Source organism: Branchiostoma lanceolatum, chromosome 1 (assembly GCF_035083965.1).
Source record: "Branchiostoma lanceolatum isolate klBraLanc5 chromosome 1, klBraLanc5.hap2, whole genome shotgun sequence".
Classification (NCBI taxonomy): domain Eukaryota; kingdom Metazoa; phylum Chordata; class Leptocardii; order Amphioxiformes; family Branchiostomatidae; genus Branchiostoma; species Branchiostoma lanceolatum.
The window spans coordinates 29,649,709-29,669,835 of record NC_089722.1 but is presented as its reverse complement, the minus strand read 5'-3'; the positions used below and the strand labels follow the sequence as shown (position 1 = coordinate 29,669,835).

Sequence of the window (20,127 nt, the reverse complement as noted above, 5' to 3'; positions counted from 1 at the left end):
TGCACAACCACTACAAACCTACCAAAAATTATGAAGATTCATCAAAAGTTTCTTAAATTATGCTCTTGACATACATACAGACCCACCCTACAGCTGGCGTAACCGAAAACATAATCTTCTCGGCGAAGATAATGATAAGTCATGACTTCATAGAGTCTGCTGTTATACGGTAAAACTAATAAACATACGGCAACACAAAAAGGGATTAATATGTTCAAGGGGATATTACGAAATATTTTACAAAGCTCCTTGCTATGTTGAACCAAATTTTAAAGTATAAACCAATATCCAATAACTGCCTTGATAAAATCTTTATTTGCAGTGAAAAATGCTCACAAATATGAGAACCACACTCAAGACAAATAAATCAAGTTAAAATGAAACGGCTCATCAGATGACTATTATCAATTCAAACAGTCAACAGTGATTACATAGTACATCGTATGAACACACTAACTACAGAAATATCAAGTACCTTTCTATACAAGCCTGCAATCTACATATCAGCTATCATGTGCGTATTTCCACAGTATGAAAAGAAATGGACCCGTAGCAAACAAAGCAGTCTAGCATCGATGCTTCATGTCTTTGTATGAATGATTCTGTGACCATGTTGTACAATAGACCCTGTATCATTCACTTGCACAATCTTAATGAATTATTACACTGCTGGCCACCTCACTGTTCAGCTGCTCCACCTAGCAGCTCAACAGTAAATTGCAGATAAAACATGTACATGTAAAATGCAACAGAAATATACCAGATTTTTAAATAAAAGAACTTCTTCAACTGAATGTCTGATGTACATGGAACAACTCCAGAAAGAGTTCACTGATTTTGCCAGTATTATGAAAGTTTTTAAAGTAATGACGCTTTTGAGTGAAAACTATTCCAGTTTTAACGGTCACTTGGGAAAACGGTACAATTTGTTCGACATATCATAAAGTACATGTATATGGCTATAAATGAAAGGAATTCATGTACATATAGACACGCAGCTGAATTACAACTTATTTTGATATATATATATATATATGAGAATGTGTTGCAACAGCATTAGAATTTGGTATTGTTAATATAAATAACTGAAGAACTTCCAGCTGACACAACAATACTTATTTTGGCATCAATGAAAAACAATTACAAAACTGTGTATCAAAGTTCCTCTGATGCATTCTTAGTGAACTGTAAATGACACTGGCATTGCCAAGTGCTGCAGTATTAGCAATGTCCACTAGAGGGCATTGTGAGGATACCAGCAAGAGCTTGAGCATAGCCAGGTACTCTGACAAATGTCAAGAGAAAAGTTCCAAGTGCAATGAGCTTAACAAAAAAACAACTATGTGTATCCAAAACTGCCAAGAATGCAGAGAATTGTTCATCTGTCTATAATCTCCAAGGTGTTGTCATATCATTTAACCGTACAGAGAAATGAATAAATAAATCATCATAAATTACCATGTTGTCCTTTCACATGTTCAGAATCAAGTGGTCCATAACAGTTTATGACAGTCCATTCTGCTACTTTGCATGCTCCACCTAGCAGCTCAGCTGTAAATTGCAGATGACACAACTGTATCAGGATGTAATGTTAACAGATGCCCTGATGTGTAGAACAGGAAATAACATTGTATAACAACGGATATAGCCAGAGTCTTTTCTTGTTTTGGATATCAGCTAAATGTGAATCTTTAAGAAAGAATTTTGTAAGAAACACAATACCTGAAGTTCATTTTTACATCACAATTTCACTGGGAAACGCTCAAAAGGGCACTTTTATGTACATATGTACATTTTCTTACAATATCTTTTATAGAAGCAGCAGCATCAAAAAGATCTAATAAACAAGTAATTAAGTTACATGTATATGGCATTTTAAAATTAATATACAGATATAATAAGTTCTGCGACGCAGTGAAAATACCTGATCTAAAAGTAAAACAGTCCACAAAATCATCAACATGAATTAGAGTCAAAACTAATATCAAAATAATGATAACTATGTAAAACAAAACGATCTTGAAATATCTGATAAAAATACTAATTTTCATTCAGGTAATACCATAATCCAGGTGAATACATATCTGTACTTTGAAATATGACCATGAAATCATTTGAGTAAAAACTGTTATTTTGAGAGGATATGTAATTAGATGACTGTTGGTCTAAAGCACTTTTAAAGGCAGCCTTTAATAAAGATAATATTTTGGGGCCTTTCCATACATGATTTGGTACAAACAGCAAACAAAAACCATATTGGACAAGACAAAGTCTCTACATACATCTAACAGATTAGAAATCATGTGTACGTCACTTTGAGGTAGGCATCTAAAATATATGCACGGCATTTGTTGACATGTTTCTATTTATACTTCTTCTTTTGTCATCCTCGACCGAGATGAACCATTACACTTTTTCAAGTAGGTAGTAATATAGTGCAAAGTGGCTTTGGTACAGCTCACATTTTTTGCCAAGCACACAGGGTCACCCTTACTCTTTTTGATAACAGTGTTGGTTTCTTTTATGTGCAGAGGTTTGGTGCCAGATCGAGACTAACGCCTGAAGCTTCCTCATACACGGGGCCGCCGGCTTTACGTCACCATCCAAAATGAGGAATGCAATCCCTTACAACATGTCTGAGCTGGCGCGACCCTTGGATCGAACCACTGCAAACCGATCTACAAAATTTATTGAAGAAGCAAGATTGCTTGCTACTTACACCACAGTGATACTTCCATGTGTATATAGACTCTTTTCCTCCCAATGTTCCTGTTTGAGTCTAGCCTGCATACCAACCTCTGTAGTGACCACTTGCTCAATCTTTTCACTTGCTAACCATGGTTACTACAGAGGATGGTACCCAGGCTAATTTGAGTCGGTCTGGCAATTGTTTTTAAGGTCCCCTGTGTGCAAGTTACATCAAATATGTTAAAAGCCGGTGTTGACTGCATCTCTTTAAACTGTAGAGTTAAGCTGCATATTTTGCTGATACAGTAAACTTTACATGGAAAATGTCAGAGTTCCTTAAAAATACCAGTTAGTCTCTAGTTGTTGCTGTGGCTATTTCATTCAAAAAGTGTAGTGTACAATTTTGGCTTCCTTTTCATTCATATTACAATTTATATTATTTTTATCCATGTACCAAATTGTTTTCTTAGTCCTTATATTAAAGAAACGTCACACTGAAGAGTTTTCTCCGAGACTTTTTAAATGCAATAGCCCTTGGAGCAACTGGTATCATATAAAATGTAATGTGTCACTTGCTAGATAGGTAACTTTGAAGGTTTTCCTGTAGCTACATTGCTGTCTATGTTGTTAAGCCACTGTGTATATTGGTGTGGTGAGCTACCAGTGAGCTGCAATGACTGCTTAACTGTGATACGCACTGGCACTGCCCAATACTGTCACCGTATATCATTACAGCCAGGAACTTGTGAGTTTCAAGTCACTTTGATCACCCAAAACAGGATATTTTCAAAGATGATACTGCTTGACACAACAAAGGCCTTTGTAAAATATGTAAATTCACCTTGTTCATAGAATATTGCAGCCATTGTTGGCAGACCAAGTGTACGTAAGGTCCTGTAGAAAAAACTGAAATGAGCTATACTATTCTAACTTGTAAAGTTGAGAACAATAAAATCTAAAATTAATTTCAGAAATGATTTCAAGTTACAGCACCTTACAGCTCTCAAAACTGTCCATCATTAACTGTACTTGCTAACCAACACGTCTGCCATATCAACTCCCTATGTGACGCTAGCACTCATGTGTTGTCTGCTATGCTGAACGGTTAAAACCTGGAAGTTGCCAGATGAACTTGAATCCGTACATATAGGTGCAAACACAAAATACATGCAAATTCATATTGTCTAACCCTTCCAGGTTTGAACAGCCAGCAGCCACCCATTTGTGTACGTCTCCTTTCACAATGTTTGTGAGTGATGCTTTCCCACCATTTGATGATGTGCATGAGAGGAACTGAGTTCTGTGTGATGCTTGCCTGTTGTGACACTTGCTTGTTGTCCGACGAGGCGTCCTTGGAAGTACAGCAGAGCTTCTGTTGACATTGCGCCGGCCAACAGTACACATCAGACAGTGAACATGCTGATTTTATCCCAGTGAAAGAAAGTCATATTGCATTCCTTTGATGAAAGATGAGATGATGACTTGCCACAGACACTACAGATCAACGGTGTATCTTCCCTGCTCTAGTCATGTTGGTCAAACCCACGTCTTCGAAACGCCGCCGCCGTTTTTCGTGGCGTCCCGCTTTGGCAAGTTCTCGAACAGAGCGGCCCTGTTCTGATCCTCTCCCTTCTTGACCCAGTGTCCATATATCCTGAATGCACAGCCGTCAATGACGCGGCGTATGCCCCGTACGCGGTACGGGTCCTCCGCGATGTCCTTGAATGTGAGGACCTGCTGTCGGTTCAGGCCGGCTTGGAGTCTTTGCGTGGCACACACAGCAGCTATTGCAGCCTGGGGGCAAACATGATGAAACAACATTCATTCCCACAAACAAACAAACAAACAAGCAACAAAAAACTTCTCACACTAGCCTGGAAAATACAGGGTGTTTACAGCATTCTACTTCAAATCAATGTACCTGCATATCTAGAATATTGATCTAATACACTCTGGCAGAAAATATGAACATTCCCCCACAAAGCGTCAAAGGCTGATTCTAGGAGAAACACCACTATTTCAAAACTAACCTAGAAAGTACAGATTGTTTAAAGCATTCAAACTGTATAAATGTATCTAGAATATTGATCGAATACATTCTCTCTACTGGCAGGAAAATCTGAATATTCTTTAAGTGTCACAGGGTAATAGACCCCTTTCCAAATACCGCGGCCATTTTGAATCCAGGGCGCGCGCACGTGATTCGAGCGCGGGAAAAGTCAACACCCGGTAAGACCAAGCCAGCGGTAAGGCGTTCCCAATAGAAACCAGCGTTGAGTCATCTTCGGCGGCGAGATATTCTCCTCCTCGGTGAAATCCATCGATATATTTGCATGGCACAAGTAGATGATATTGTTGTGGACACTTGGACTAGATATCGGCCAGTAAAATTGTGAATTTCTGCTACTTTTCCACAGTTTCTGCCGGGATGTTGAACGCGCGCTACAGTGATAAAATGCTGATATGTTTACACCGCGTGCTTGTAATTTCCCTAATAATGTTAGCTAAAGTCGAGAAAAATCCCACAAAACATACACTTTTCGGATCATTTTAGCTTCGTTTAGGTATGAATATAACTCTTGAGCCTTTTGGCTGTTGTGACAATGCCAACATAATCTTGAAATTACGTTAGTTTGAGGGAGGGTCGTGTTTTCTGTGCAGCGTTACATCGACTTCGCTCAGCAATATTTGACATTTCCGCTGAATGCAATCCCACACACAAAAAAACGTGAAAATATAGGCCTAGGCTTGAGTTCAATGTCCTTAAATATGGCAGCATTCCGGCGGCTTTTTGACGATCTTTTCGGATGCCAAGTATTTAGGCTTGAGGACTCTAAGTACGTGAGTGAAGGTGTGTTTTCCATTCTATTGACGTTTCTTTAAATCATTTTGCGCGGCAATATTTCAGATATCTGTTGGCCGGATGGAACCCAAAAAACGTTAAATAATATTGACTTGAGGACTGAAGGACCTCCGGCCGATATTTTTCCTTTTGTTGTGGGGTTTCATCCTGTGGAAATCTAAAATATTTCCGCAAAAAGTAATGTAATGAAACGCTACAAAGAAAACACGCCCCCTGCTTCACTCACGAACTTCATCAAGCTAATCTTGGCACTGAAATATCGTCAAAGTCAAAGGAGCCACCGAAGTTCCGTCAAATTTTTATACTCGCAAAGCCCTCAAGCCTATATTTTCACGCTTCTGTAATATCATCCGACGGAAATTAAGATATTACGGCGCAAAGTGAAAACACTCCATCTTCACTCACGTACTTTAGGTTTTGATATTTCAGAAAACTCGTCAAAAGAAGCCGCCGAAATTCTGCTAAATTCCCCCAAAAAATTACCTTTAGCTCAAGCCTACATTTTCAGGTCTTTTTTTGTGGGATTGCATTCAGCGGAAATGTCAAATATCGCTTGCGGAGCGATGTAACAAGAGAGAAAGGAAAAGCTAGACAGAAAAGAAAGAAAGGCTAGACAGAAACACGACCCCCTCTCAACGCGCGTTTTCCCAGGGGAAGTCACAACCGGTAAAATTCTGTATATTTCTATCTAAGTAGCTATAAGGATCCCAGCCCGAAAAGTGTATGCTTTACGGGGTTTTTCTCGACTTGTGAGTGAAGCAGGGGGCGTGTTTTCTTTGGAGCGTTTTATTACATCACTTTTTGCGGAAATATCTTAGATTTCCACAGGATGAAACCCCACAACAAAAGGAAAAATATCGGCCGGAGGTCCTTCAGTCCTCAAGTCAATATTATTTAACGTTTTTTGGGTTCCATCCGGCCAACAGATATCTGAAATATTGCCGCGCAAAATGATTTAAAGAAACGTCAGATAGAATGGAAAACACAACTTCACTCGCGTACTTGGAGTCCTCAAGCCTAAATTCTTGGCATCCGAAAAGATCGTCAAAAAGCCGCCGGAATGCTGCCAAATTTGTACCCAAAAGGACATTGAACTCAAGTCTATATTTTCACGTCTTGTTTTTTTTGTGGGATTGTATTCAGCGGAAATGTCAAATATTGCTGAGCGAAGTCGATGTAACGCTGCACAGAAAACAAAACCCTCCCTCAAACTAACGTAATTTCAAGATTATGTTGGCATTGTCACAACAGCCAAAAGGTTCAAGAGTTATATTCATACCTAAACGAAGCTAAAATGATCCGAAAAGTGTATGTTTTGTGGGATTTTTCTCGACTTTAGGCTACAGCAAGTAAATTTTATGGATGACATCATCCGCAGACTCCAAAATTAATGAGATAGGGCGAAAAAAAAACAAGGTGGGCCAAAAAAAACAAGATTCCTATAGTTTCAAATTTTGAGATCACAAGTCTTGTTAAACAAGAATTGAGGCGACGAAATATGATATCATGACCAACAGGTCTTTTATTCCTGTATTCAACCAATGAGGTTTCATATATAATATAAAACCTCCTTGATTCCACAGTAAACATGTCCTTGTAGATGTGTTTACATCTCAATAGACTAACTACAAAAAATGTCGAAAAGAGCTTGTTGTACCATCATCTGAAGCAACTACACTGGGTTTTCATATGCGATGAAACGCCTTGTGTATACAGCTCAATTAACTAGACCCCCCCCCATTATTTCTATAATGTCCTTGCTAGAACAAATGCAGCAAACAGTTTGTTATTATACCATCATGAGCAGGAACCACACTGGGTATTCATATGCAACGAAATACCTTAGACTGTCAACATTAAACTGTTCTTGAAGATGTGTATACAGCTCAATTAACTAGAACAAAGTCAGAAAACAGCTTGTCATACCAGCATGGGCAGGAACTACACTGGGTATTCATATGCAATGAAACATCTTAGACTGTCAACGTTTACGACATATTTGCCCATTTTTGGCATGTTGACCACCGTCGGAAGGCAATGAAATTTCTTGTTTTTTTTTTCGAAATCAGGCGAAAATTAATGAGCGCGCTGATGTCATCCATAAAAATTACTTGCTGTGGCCTTAGCTAACATTATTAGGGAAATTACAAGCACGCGGTGTAAACATATCAGCATTTTATCACTGTAGCGCGCGTTCAACATCCCGGCAGAAACTGTGGAAAAGTAGCAGAAATTCACAATTTTACTGGCCGATATCTAGTCCAAGTGTCCACAACAATATCATCTACTTGTGCCATGCAAATATATCGATGGATTTCACCGAGAAGGAGAACATCTCGCCGCCGAAGATGACTCAACGCTGGTTTCTACTGGGAGCGCCTTACCGCTGGCTTGGTCTTACCGGGTGTTGACTTTTCCCGCGCTCGAATCACGTGCGCGCGCCCTGGATTCAAAATGGCCGCGGTATTTGGAAAGGGGTCCATTGTAAAGTCTACAAAATGTAAGTGCAGTAGTAGCATAAGGCAGTCCACCTATATCATTATATAACATGACATTATGTATCTGCTTCTAACCTATAATTTTCCTTTTCCCCCATTTCCAGGACACATACTGAGCAACGGTTGCCTTAATGGTATATTCACATGCATGTACATGTATACACACTGACAGAATTTTCCATCAGAACTATCTACATGTACCATCTACCTTACCTTACCTTGAATTTGCTCTTTGCATCAAACTTGCCCTTTTCAGAAGGCTAGAGATAAAAGAAAAGAAACAGTTAAGACAGCATCACTAGCATTTACATCAGTTCTAAATAATCTATGAGCACATATAAAAAGTACATTTGTACTCATAAAAAGTAGTCCTAAAGACACAACGTATAATCACTACGTTGTAAAGATTTTATACGCTATTTCCATATAAAATCAACAATCTTAATCATCATACCGGATGAATCTTCATTCCAACATGATTACTATGATTTGTGAAGCATTCAGTTTTTAGACGTTGTCATGCTTATGTCAGGGTAATAGTGACATGCTTTTAACAGGTGAAGACTTTATAACATTAGAGGAAAAATTCTGCAAAACCATGTTGCACATTAACTATACATGCACATTCTGCTCAACCATCAGAAATCATTTCTTTTTTTTAAAAAGCACCACTTATTTCTTTCAACTATATCTATCTAAAACCTTTTTTTTTTCAAAGTTTGGGTCAGATCTAGAAATCATACAATGATATTGGTACAGTGTATGAACATAATCTTGGTTTCCTTCACTAAAAGAACACACCTAAATCTCACAAATGCAGAAACACCTTTTTGCCCTTGAGGTTGTGGGTTAAAGACAAGATGGGACAGTCTGTATCCAGCTCTGTAATTTTCATACCGTGCTGGGAATACCAATTGGAGGATTCCATACAGGAAATTCAACGTAATGACCTACAAATTTGATTCACTGTCTCTGAAACTAGTGAAAGGTCATAATGCAACCGCTCAGGGCATAAAATTGTTCTTTTCTTTTGCACATACAAGTTTTTGAATGATTTTTCAATACTGTAGACTTTAAATTTTTTTCTTTTTCTTTTTGTCTATTCAATTTGTCATTGCCAGACTTTTAGTGTTAGACTTGGAATTTTCTGTAAGAATGTTTTCTTCATGAAACTTGTCTAGTACCATGCAGTCCTAGACCATATATTTCCTAAAATAAGAAAGAACCCACAATAGTACTCTTTACATGTAATAACACATTTTTGACAATATATGTTAGAACTTCAGTTGCAATAGGATAAATGTCAATTTTCAGTACTCAAGATTTCTGGTATATCTAAACAGGTGGTCAAATTCTAAAAGAAGATGTCTTATTGGTCCATGTTTTTCTTTGTCCTAGATTCGGAAGGTTGGGGGTTTAAACCTCGGCCATGTCATACCAAAGACTAAAAAAATGGTAAATACTGCTTTCTCTGCTCAGCACTCAGCACTTTCAATGTATGAGAAAGAGTATGGAAGTTGAACACACTCCACTACTAGTGGACTAGCCCCCTATTTAAGTGGCCTGTGAGGCCCAAGGGCTATAGAAACTGAGATACATTTGTATACACCACAAGGTGTGTCACTGAGAAGAATTTTAACTCAACTTGTCCTAGATAGTAAAGTCCAAGGAACAACTCACTCACAGTAAAAAGTATAATATATATACACATTATATAAATATATGTAAATAATTTATTCATATAATGTGCATATGTATACATTATATATTTGAATATATATATTAGTAGTGCATGCAACATTCAGCAAGATGGGTCAGTTTCCATGCAGGTCGCATGCAGTATTCTGGTGTTAGAAGTTTGGGTTCTACTCTTAGTATACTCACAATAAGGGAACATAAAATGACAGCACATGGAACAAAGAAACAGAGGAGAATAAACTTATGTGGAAACAACAGACTCCCTTTTTGACTACCAATGTAACTTAACCTCCATCAACATTAATCGGCCAGGTTACATAAATCCACCACTTTGAAAAACAGTGAGTTTGAGAGATCTCTAGTGCAGCACTCCCCAGGTGCATTATACTGGAGGACGTTGGTTCGTTTGGACGTACCTTTTCAGGGTGGTGGAATTATGTACCCTGGTGGAATTATGTTAGTAGATGTTACCAGCTAAACAACTTGTTCTGAAAATTTCTAAGAAATACAACTTTTAAGGGAGTCTGTCATCTGCATGTAAGCCTATTCCTCTCTGGTGATGAACACATTTTACATTACTACAACTACAACTACAACTATCTATTCTAAAACTACATATACTATATACTATAAATCAAAGGGGCAATTGTCAATGGAATAGTGTACTGTCAGATTGAAGTACATGTATATCAGAGGCACATGTACATATATATTATTTTATCGCATTGGGACTGGTTAGTATTTCTGGACACAACAATGACACTGACATTCAGAGTACTAAAACATCAATACACCTTTCTAATTTAAGATCTGCTAGAACCTTAGTCGTCTTTAATGCCCATGTCACACAGCAGAAAAATCGATTGCCCGACAAGTCTGCAAGCTCTAAATGTTATTTTCGGCAGTAATGAGCCAGGTGCCCTCTCATTCATTGCAGGATTTTTCTAGAGATCGACCGGTGTTCCTAGCTATAGGTCCCCGAGCCTTGTTTCAGGTGACAAATAAGCTTGAGTCTCCAGCTACTTTTAAGTTTGCCGACCTTCTGCGGATCACCAAACACAACAGAAGCTTGAAACTGTGTGACAGGGGCTTAACAAGAAGACCAACAAAGCTCATGCATGTAATGCATTACACACCTCTAACTCTACCACCATATATCAATGCCTCTATGCACACCACATACAGGACAGTTACTAAGCACACCAAGCCCAGGTTAATTGGTACCGCGTAGGTTGTCTAATTGGGTTCTCAGGAGTTTCTGTGTCAGATTTGGTCATTATTTCAGCCTCAGGTTAAACTTTGCAGAAGCAAAATCACCCTTTTCAAGGTTCTGATTTAACTGCACATGCATAGCGAGATACACATTGTGGGAAATATGTCAGAGTTGAAGGCCCCTGAGACAGAAACAAAATAAGTCTGGACATGTACCAAGCATGGTCTAGACAAGAACTGTTTACAAGTTAGGAGCATTCACCTTTGTGCAGAATGACCCATGAACAGACTTAGAGTTTGGCAAATGTTGGCAAACAACCAGAGTAAGACTTGGAGAATGATGCCCACTACCATGACCCCAATTTTGGGTGAAGCGTACGTTCACACTTTACCTACTTTCTGCAGAAAACACATTAACTGGTACTGACGTCTCCCTTCAGAAATGGCTATGGGCTCGGGCCCAGAAACAGCTGGCAATTATGACTGAATGTCAATCTTTCCAAGAACCTTGGATTTCTGAGAACCCAGGAAAACCACCAAATCAAAAGAGAGTCCAAAAACTTATTTTGACAATCTGAATAAGAATGCATAACTGTGTTTTTAGTTTAGAGAATCTCTACACAGCAGCCAGTCACTAGCACCACGGACAGCACCAAATCTTGTTCTTAGTCTGGGTTAATCCTTTTAAAACATCTTCTAAAGATGTACTTGCAGTGGTCTTGTCTAAAACACAATGTCTTCTTTCTAAGAGCCACTCCAAACATTCTCCTCTTTGAAATATCATTCAAAAGCATGTTCCTAGACCACACCACCACATGCAATAGGCCCTAACCTTCTGCCCAGCTTATCGGACATGCATGCTCTAGTAGCCTTAATTGATTGACAGGAAACTGCAAATGAAAGCGATGGTGACCTTTAAAAAGACATTGCTGTGTCCAGATGTAACCAGCCGTACCATTGGTTAATCAATTTGCACTGCATGGTTGTTGTTAAAGATAGCATGATTGGATGGGACCACACATCGAAAAGAACAGCTGAGAGACTACCGTTTTTCTGGGACTGCGAGATTTCCGCAAGCGCTTCTCAGCCCATACAGCGTACTAAAGAAGACACCATGCAGGAAAAATGTCCATGAAACAAGCAGTAAACAAGCAAAAACGGGAGGTACCAAACTATGAGTCAGACCAAGGCATAGAAAGTACCATAGACTTGTAGTTATACTGTAATATACATGTATGTCAAGAGAACACAGCCAATGTGTCGTTAAATGCTCTGCTTCATTTTGACAATTAGAAATGGAGAGAAAAATAGTTTTAGATATAACAAAAAGATCAAGTATTTGCTTATGAAAATTAAAGGTTAGCAATGTTAAAAGCCTTGAGTGTTATAAACATGAAATGATTCTAACTTTCTATTAAAAAAATCATGACATTATGAATTCTGTTTTAGAGATAAGAAGCTGTGAAATTCTCAATTAGTATGCACAAAAAGTTGGACATCATACAATATAGCATATAGAAAAAAAAGTCGACTTTGGCAATTTGTAGGCAAGGAAAAGTTGTTCTTAATTGTACATTAAATGATGACAATAAGTTTCTATTGTAAAAAGAAAAAAAAAGATATGTCAGAATACGGTTACTGTAATGGGTTAAATTTCCATGTTGGCATTGTAACGAGATGTTGCAGTTAAACCTCCACCCTACAGGCCACAATGGATCACCCCTACACATGTCAATGTGGATTTGACACATTTTAGGGACCATCCACTGTTGGCTGTAAGGAACAGAGTAAGGAATTTCACTGTGGGATCCTTACGTACATGTATGATACAAGTGTGAAGTTTATGATAATCATAGCAGCCTTTGGTCTGATTCATAGAGAAATCATAGATAAAAAACAAAAGTTAACGTTGTCTTTCGAAGACAAGTTTCTTTGAATCATGCGAGAATGGTGTAGAAGTGTCTCCTGTCTTTTGTGAATCACGCATGCAAACATGCTTACAGTCATTGGTTAGGGGTGCCTAAGTATTTGTACATATTCTACAAAATTCTACAGAATATTTACAAATTTTACAGAATATGTACAAAGTAGTGCTAAGAAACAAACAAATCTTATAGGAGCACATGTATATATGATCTGCAACAAAGAAACATACAAACTATAATCACTGGACCGGAGTTTCAGTCAATCAATTAGGTCCGTACAAATGTATGTTTTCTTCGCAGTAGAAAGTATATGTAATATGTAATATGTCTACTGTAAGATTTGTTTGTTTCTGTACTACGTCATATGAATCCTATAAAATTTGTATGAAACTTACTAATACTACAAGTATAGGCACCCCTGTTGGTATTGTGTGTTAGGATATAATTAGTAACAGGTGAATTGTAAGAAGTACTGTGCAAAATCTAGAAGATTGCAGTGCATTTGGGAGCAACAAATCGATAGAAAGCTTCTCCATGTTGTTTCCCAGCATTAGTGCATGACATTGCTATTCTACACACCGTACGACGCAATTTCTTGCTACACATGCAAAGGAAGTCTTCTGAATCACTAGGCTGGATGAAATCAATTCTGTGTTTATTGTACCATCGATCAGAATCTCAGGTCCTGGAGCATAATCAACCATGATAAAGCAACTATAGATTGCCTGAAAACATGTTGTTAAACAATGAAACAAACATTGAAATTTCAAAAGCTAAATATATATGGCAGATCCGCTATATACGCATAATTATGATATCTAACAGCATCTACATATATCATTAGATAACTACATTTTGAATATGAATGATTATGCATTAAAAGAATGTATTACCTGCATTTGCAGTGTTGACAACATGCAAAAAAAAAATATAAAACTTACCTCAATGCTTTCGAAAAAGGGATGTTGAAGGGCTTGCTCAGCGGTGAATCTATTTTTCGGGTCTACAATGAGGAGGTGGGCGATCTGAAAGAGAAAATCATACAGTCAGAAAAACAAGTGGATCATAATAAACTTTAGGAACAAATCTATGGTGTAGGAAGATCAAGAAGAGCAATAACAAAAGATCTGATGACTTCATAAAATATTATGTTTCAGTTATAACATTTTCTAATTTCTTTGTTTTGTTAGTGTAAGGCGTCCAGAAGACGCCCAAACGCCCTGCTAGCTAACAGCTTGATCTGTACATACCAGGTCCTTGGAAGTGTGGTATATGTCATCTAATTTCTTTGTTTTACATGCTGTCCCAGTGAGGTAAGGTTGTGCAGGGCGTCCAGAAGACGCCCTGACACCCAGCTAGCTAACAGCCTGATCTGTACGTACCAGGTCCTTGGAAGTGTGGGAGATGTCTTCCCACTCGGGCCCGTCGAAGTTGTAGTTCCCCTCCATGATGTTTCTCAGCAGCATCATCTGTTTGCGATGCCAGAACGGAGGCTGTCCCGCCAACCTGACATAACACAACAAGACTCGCCTGTCAGTACATGTAAGCCTCCAACATCACACCTCCCTAGTGCTATAAACAGAATGATCTGCAAAACATTGCACCTCCAAAGTGATAGAAACAGATCTGCAAAACATCACACCTCCAAAGTGCTAGAAACAGATCTGCAATATTGCAGGTTTGTAGAGAATGAAACTCCTATCAGGGCTGGAAATACTATATAGGTGCAAAATATTACACTTCTGTGCACTCAAAATTGGAGATATGCACCTAATTTTTGACTGTAGGTGCACAAGGTATTTGTTTAGGGTTATGAACGTTAAAGGTATACATACTACTGCAGAGCATGTACTTGACATTTAAGTGTTGAAAAAATGATAAAACCTTTGTTGTTTTACCTGTTTTAGAATTTTCAAGTTAGCTATAGAATTTAGGTTCATCGTAATTTTTCAAAGCTGGAAATCAATTGTGTGGCATGTTTTGGCGACATTCTACTCAACTTTAAGTTATGAACCCCAACCTTTTTTCTGTGCACTTAGATTTAATGAATTTCAAGTCCTAGCAATATTGTATTAGATAGCCTGAAAAACCACAGATCGTTTCCTGTTTTATTGCAAATGTTTGGCCATTGAAAGTTCCATAATCCATCTTAAAACTGGATTCAATTTGCAATATAAAACTTGTAAAACGAAAGCTCACAAGATGGGAAAAGGCAAGGGTATGAGTCAGCAGAAATATTACAGTATTCCAGCTTTTCAATCTGTCAGTTAAGATCCAAGTGATGCATTTCTAGCTTTTAATGCATTGCCTAAGTTACGAGTATGAGGGAATATTGCTATCACGAGCAGCATATGCTCGGCTTGCCTTAACCATTCAAAACCTTGACATAGTCACAATGTACAATACCTTGTGACTGTATTTTTGACAAAATAACACTTTGTACATCATTAAAAACCAAGCTCAATTCCAAACAAATTCCACAATTATTTGCACTTGCGTTAGATTTTGAAGCTGACAAATTTCGAAACTTTCCAATTTTCAATTCGGCCACAAAACTACATTGTTTCAATTGGCCATGCTGACTCTAAAGCCCTGCATTGGTCTATTTTTAGCCATCACTTCGGAGGAGTCTAGTTCACTAATTACCAATCTGCGGGAACCATTCATTTTCAAATGGGTAGGTTTTGGTTACTGGCACATTGTTAAGGTTATTTGTAGCGTGATCAGCAAATCTAAAGCTTTTACAAGTATAATTCCTGTTTCTTTTCACAGACTGCCAAAATCAATACCATTTTTCATTGAGTGCTCATAACAGTATGTCTACACTTTTGCTTTTACGCTATAACGTGACCAGAATAATCTTGAACTTGAAATATCTTATGCACTTGGCACAGTACTAGTTGCTTTTGCTCTAGAAACTGCCTTCTTGGCAAAAAAAAAAAAAATGGCATCATCAACTGCGTTTACTACAATTTACACAGACCCACATTTAAAAATAATTTCCGATTCTTTGTAATTTTTATCAGGAGAGAGTATCGTTTTACACCAAGTGATTTGGAGGTAAAGGTGCACTCGAGCTTGCAATGTTCTGCCTTACAAGGTATAACTTAATTACATGCATGCACGCTTTTCTATGGTTAGAAAAAATGATCAGCCATGCTAACTCAAGCAAAAGAAGAAACACACAATACTACTGTAATTCATTTTATCTTCACAGTAGCAAAATTTTACGGTTTAAGGAAAATAGACAATTTCACTGAACTTTAACTTCACGGTTGCGGCAAGAGATTTACAGAACGGATATGAGAAGGAATCATAATTAATAATAAGTGAGAGCTGTTGAGAGTACATCTATTTCAAGAAATCAATGGCCAGATTACAATCCAGACATGTCACGTTGACGTTTGATTATCTCTTTATCGGAGATAACAGAGAGACAAATGTACCATTGATAGCATTCGCATCAAAGTTATGTTACAGGAAGACAACTATTACATAATAAAACAGGGATGTTGTAGATTAAGTTGTTTTTTCCTCTCTACTTTTCAGTTATCACATTGTCATTGCCACATACTAATAAAATTGGAGTCTGTGGATTCAGCAATAATAACAAGCAATAATGTTATATCTGAAGATGCCAGATTTTATCTACAAAAATACAAAATTACACAAACACTCCTAACAGCAATCACATCTTTGTGACCACATTTTATAGGATGAAGTAACATGAATGATACTTACAAAGTGTACATGATCACACCGCATGCCCACCTGATGGAAAAAAACAATATCAGTCAGCAGAAATTATCAAGAAAATTCATAAAAGATCAAGGAATAAGTTATTATAAATTATCCTCACTATTTCATTTCACCAAATTGCCTTTTTCTAAGGCAGGAATATCATATTATTGGAAAGATTCACCACATTTACATATTGAGATTTACCATTTATAGATATGTGCCTTTCCCAAGGGCACAACATTAGGACCCGCTACGGATTTGAACCCAGAACCTTTAAATTCTAAGTCGACAAACCTAAACCACAAGACATCCTTGCCACCACTAAGACTGCCCAGTTTCCCTAGTAGCACTGTTTGCATAAAAACATTGCTGTTGAACATTTTTGCATAGCATATGCTTATTTCTTAATATGCATTGTATATATGAAATAAAACCACAATCATGGGATGGATGGATTTTTAGTGACAAGGCTATAAAAGGCCCGACGTTTCAAAGCGCATCAATTCTTAATGACCCTACCACACCTGTACTTTAGTCTGGTATGACCTCCAAACTAAAAATACAGGTGAAATCTTTCTTCCAGGCCATAAAAATCATTGAAATAACAATATTGCATAAAAATACAATGCTGTATAGCTAACAATTGATAAAAGACATAATTGGTAAAAATGTCAATAAAAAATAACTCAATATACAAATTGTATGTTTAAAAGAAAGTTAGAATAATATTTAGCACTGATTATCATATGTTATTTTTCTAATTTGCATAGAGCTGGGAGATTTCTTCCTGACTTATATACTATGCAAGAAACAAAACTAGACCTAGACTTAACATCATATATAACAATCAAAACTAGCCTCTACATGTAACATGTACAAACATCATCTAATTTGCAATGTCAAACAAAGAGTCATTTTGGTCAACCTTAAGGCAAAGCATTCCAAACATCAATATTCTTATCTCGACAGAACTGACAAAGTAAAAGGGACAACATTAAGGAAGCATGTACATTTTTGTACAACATACATATAAGCAAAGAACCACATAACGACATCTACATATTGTTTGTTAACTCTGAATTAAGAATCTCCTATCGTCCAACAAAATACTTACACGGCATACTCAATATCCTCGCAATTACTACGCGATATTTCGCTGCTTGTCAGAACCATCTGAGAGCGTGCAGAGCCATCATCACACGGAATACGAGAGAACTTCACTAACGCCCTTCGGTAGAGTCGATCGCCCGGGGGAATATGTAGTATGGAAATGGCCACATCCACGTGTGGGTCTTATTACTGATGCACACTGTGGCAGGAATTTGATTGATCGCTTGATGGTTACCTAACAGTAACTAACATGGCTCGAAAGTATACTCACCAAGCGTAAGGTGCTAGTACGTAGATGATTTTTAACATTCAGCCTACTAAGATAGCTTTTTAACATCAAATTTGTATCAGTTATAGGGTTATATAGGCAGCAGGGAAAAGTTTAAAAAAACTGAATGCATGAATTTGATTGATCATCTGATGGTTACCTAACGGCTTGAAAGTATACTCACCAAGCGTTAGGTGCTAGTACGTAGATGATTTTTAACTTTTAGCCTACTAAGATAGCTTTTTAACATCAAATTTGTATCAGTTATAGGGTTAGGCAGCAGGGAAAAGTTTTAAAAAACTGAATAAAAAAGGAATTTGATTGATATTACTGAACAGTAACTAACATGGCTCGAAAGTACATGACTGTATGCTCACCAGGCAAGTTAAAACGTAAGGTGTTAGCAGATGATTTTTAACATTTAGCCTGGCAGCAAGGAAAGTTTTTTTTTTTTTTTTTTTAAGTGAACGCTGGATTATTCTTCAATTTGACACATAATAGAAAATCATCAGTAATCTGATGCAGGTTTCATATCAATTAGAAATCACCAACTACATACTGTGTATTAACTGTTTATTAATCTATGGATTTCAATATTGTTTTTCACACATCTCTAAAACCTTGTTGTGATACTATATCTAGTATACATACGGTGCATACATACATGTATGCATATCTCATACAGATTTTTTAAGTTGATCATTCTTCTAGTAAGTTCTACAGCATGAGAGTAATTTTGAGCCCTGTGTTCATACAGGCAGAGAAGTGACAGACATATTGAGGCTGACTGTATAATCCCAGGGGAACATAGGGTGGAAATTACCTAGTGGTACAGATTAACTACGTCAAGCTGAATTGACAGGACTGGCATTTCTCATTACAAACACTACTGGGACATACTATCCAATGTTCATATTCAGTATTTCCCTATATAGGGAAAAGGCCAGAAATTTGAGCAACGTTTACAATTACATTCAATAATGTACAGTCAAAACTGCCAAAGAAAACCACTCAGGGGACCGATAAAATCTGGACAGGTCGTCACTGTAGACAGGATTATTAATGCTCTTGTCAATGGGAAAAATTATCTATATCATAGGGAGCACTAAAACGTGGCCATGTTATCCTTAGGTAGAGTTGGTGACTTGTACTAGGCATGACTGTATTGTAAACATTAGGTAGCTTTCACCTCCTCTACAAATGTAGCAATATTGTTACAGTATATAATATGTTGAAAAAAAACAAACATTTTTTCTGACTGTTAAAGAAAGAAGACAAAATGCAAGCAACATTCATAACATAATCATCCTTGAAACATTGTAACTGAAAATATGTAAAGTCCTCCTTGATTACTTTTAAATTTAATATTACCATGTGGGAATAAGTGCTGTGATGGATATGTTAAGTAAACCTAATCTGCATTATTTGCTTTACCAAAACAAATATACAAACCTTAAGACCCTTACTTAATATGTAATCATTATAGCAAATACTACTGCTTTAAAATCTATAAGCAATCATACACAATACACAGTGGTGACTTTATGGACAGGCAAATTTTATATATTATACAATTTCTCCACACGATGTACATTGAGTCTAGTTTTTAAAGGCTAATTCTTCGCTTCAGTGGCATCTTTAACGATAATGTACCATCTGTTCTTGCTTATAAGATAGCTAGGCCTGACCACTATAAAAGCTTTATTCAAGATCTTTAATCCAGCTTTGCACACTTCTGTGCAAAAAAAAAAATCATACTGTCACTATCATTGCTTAATGAATAGAGATAATGTCTACTCACATGTCTACCTCCTTGCCGTAGCCAGCAAAACCATCGATCATGGAGCATTTTAAAACCTCGGGTGCGAGGTAGCCAGGAGTTCCACATAGTTCTGTAAGACAACAACAAAAATGACAGAAATTAAGGCTGATGTTTTCTTGCCCTGGCATCACCTCCAAGCCAATATCCATTGTGATAGAATAGTATAGAACACAGCCATACATACCTGGTAATCTTTTTCGGGTCATAACAGTAGTAAATTTAGACCATTTGGCCCCCATTTTTTACATTTACTCTACACATTTAAGTCAGACGGACTGCCTGACCCCCTATCTGGTTTATGT

General features: G+C 37.4%; 1 protein-coding gene across 4 annotated transcripts in view; it reads right to left on the bottom strand.

Annotated features, from left to right (window-relative positions):
• Positions 1-296: 296 nt before the first annotated feature.
• LOC136447661 (phosphorylase b kinase gamma catalytic chain, skeletal muscle/heart isoform-like) overlaps positions 297-20,127 on the bottom strand; it is a 35,845-nt gene continuing 16,014 nt past the window's right edge. The window contains exons 7-13 of one of the 4 annotated variants that reach the window (XM_066446705.1): positions 19,805-19,895; positions 16,626-16,655; positions 14,267-14,390; positions 13,826-13,909; positions 12,006-12,059; positions 8,268-8,309; positions 297-4,482 (exon numbers count right to left, since the gene is read on the bottom strand). In XM_066446705.1, the coding sequence (XP_066302802.1) occupies positions 4,225-4,482; positions 8,268-8,309; positions 12,006-12,059; positions 13,826-13,909; positions 14,267-14,390; positions 16,626-16,655; positions 19,805-19,895 (683 nt within the window). In that variant the 3' untranslated portion in view covers positions 297-4,224. The remainder of the gene's footprint in view (positions 4,483-8,267; positions 8,310-12,005; positions 12,060-13,825; positions 13,910-14,266; positions 14,391-16,625; positions 16,656-19,804; positions 19,896-20,127) is intronic. The other 3 variants (XM_066446713.1, XM_066446721.1, XM_066446727.1) reach the window with 3 other exon arrangements.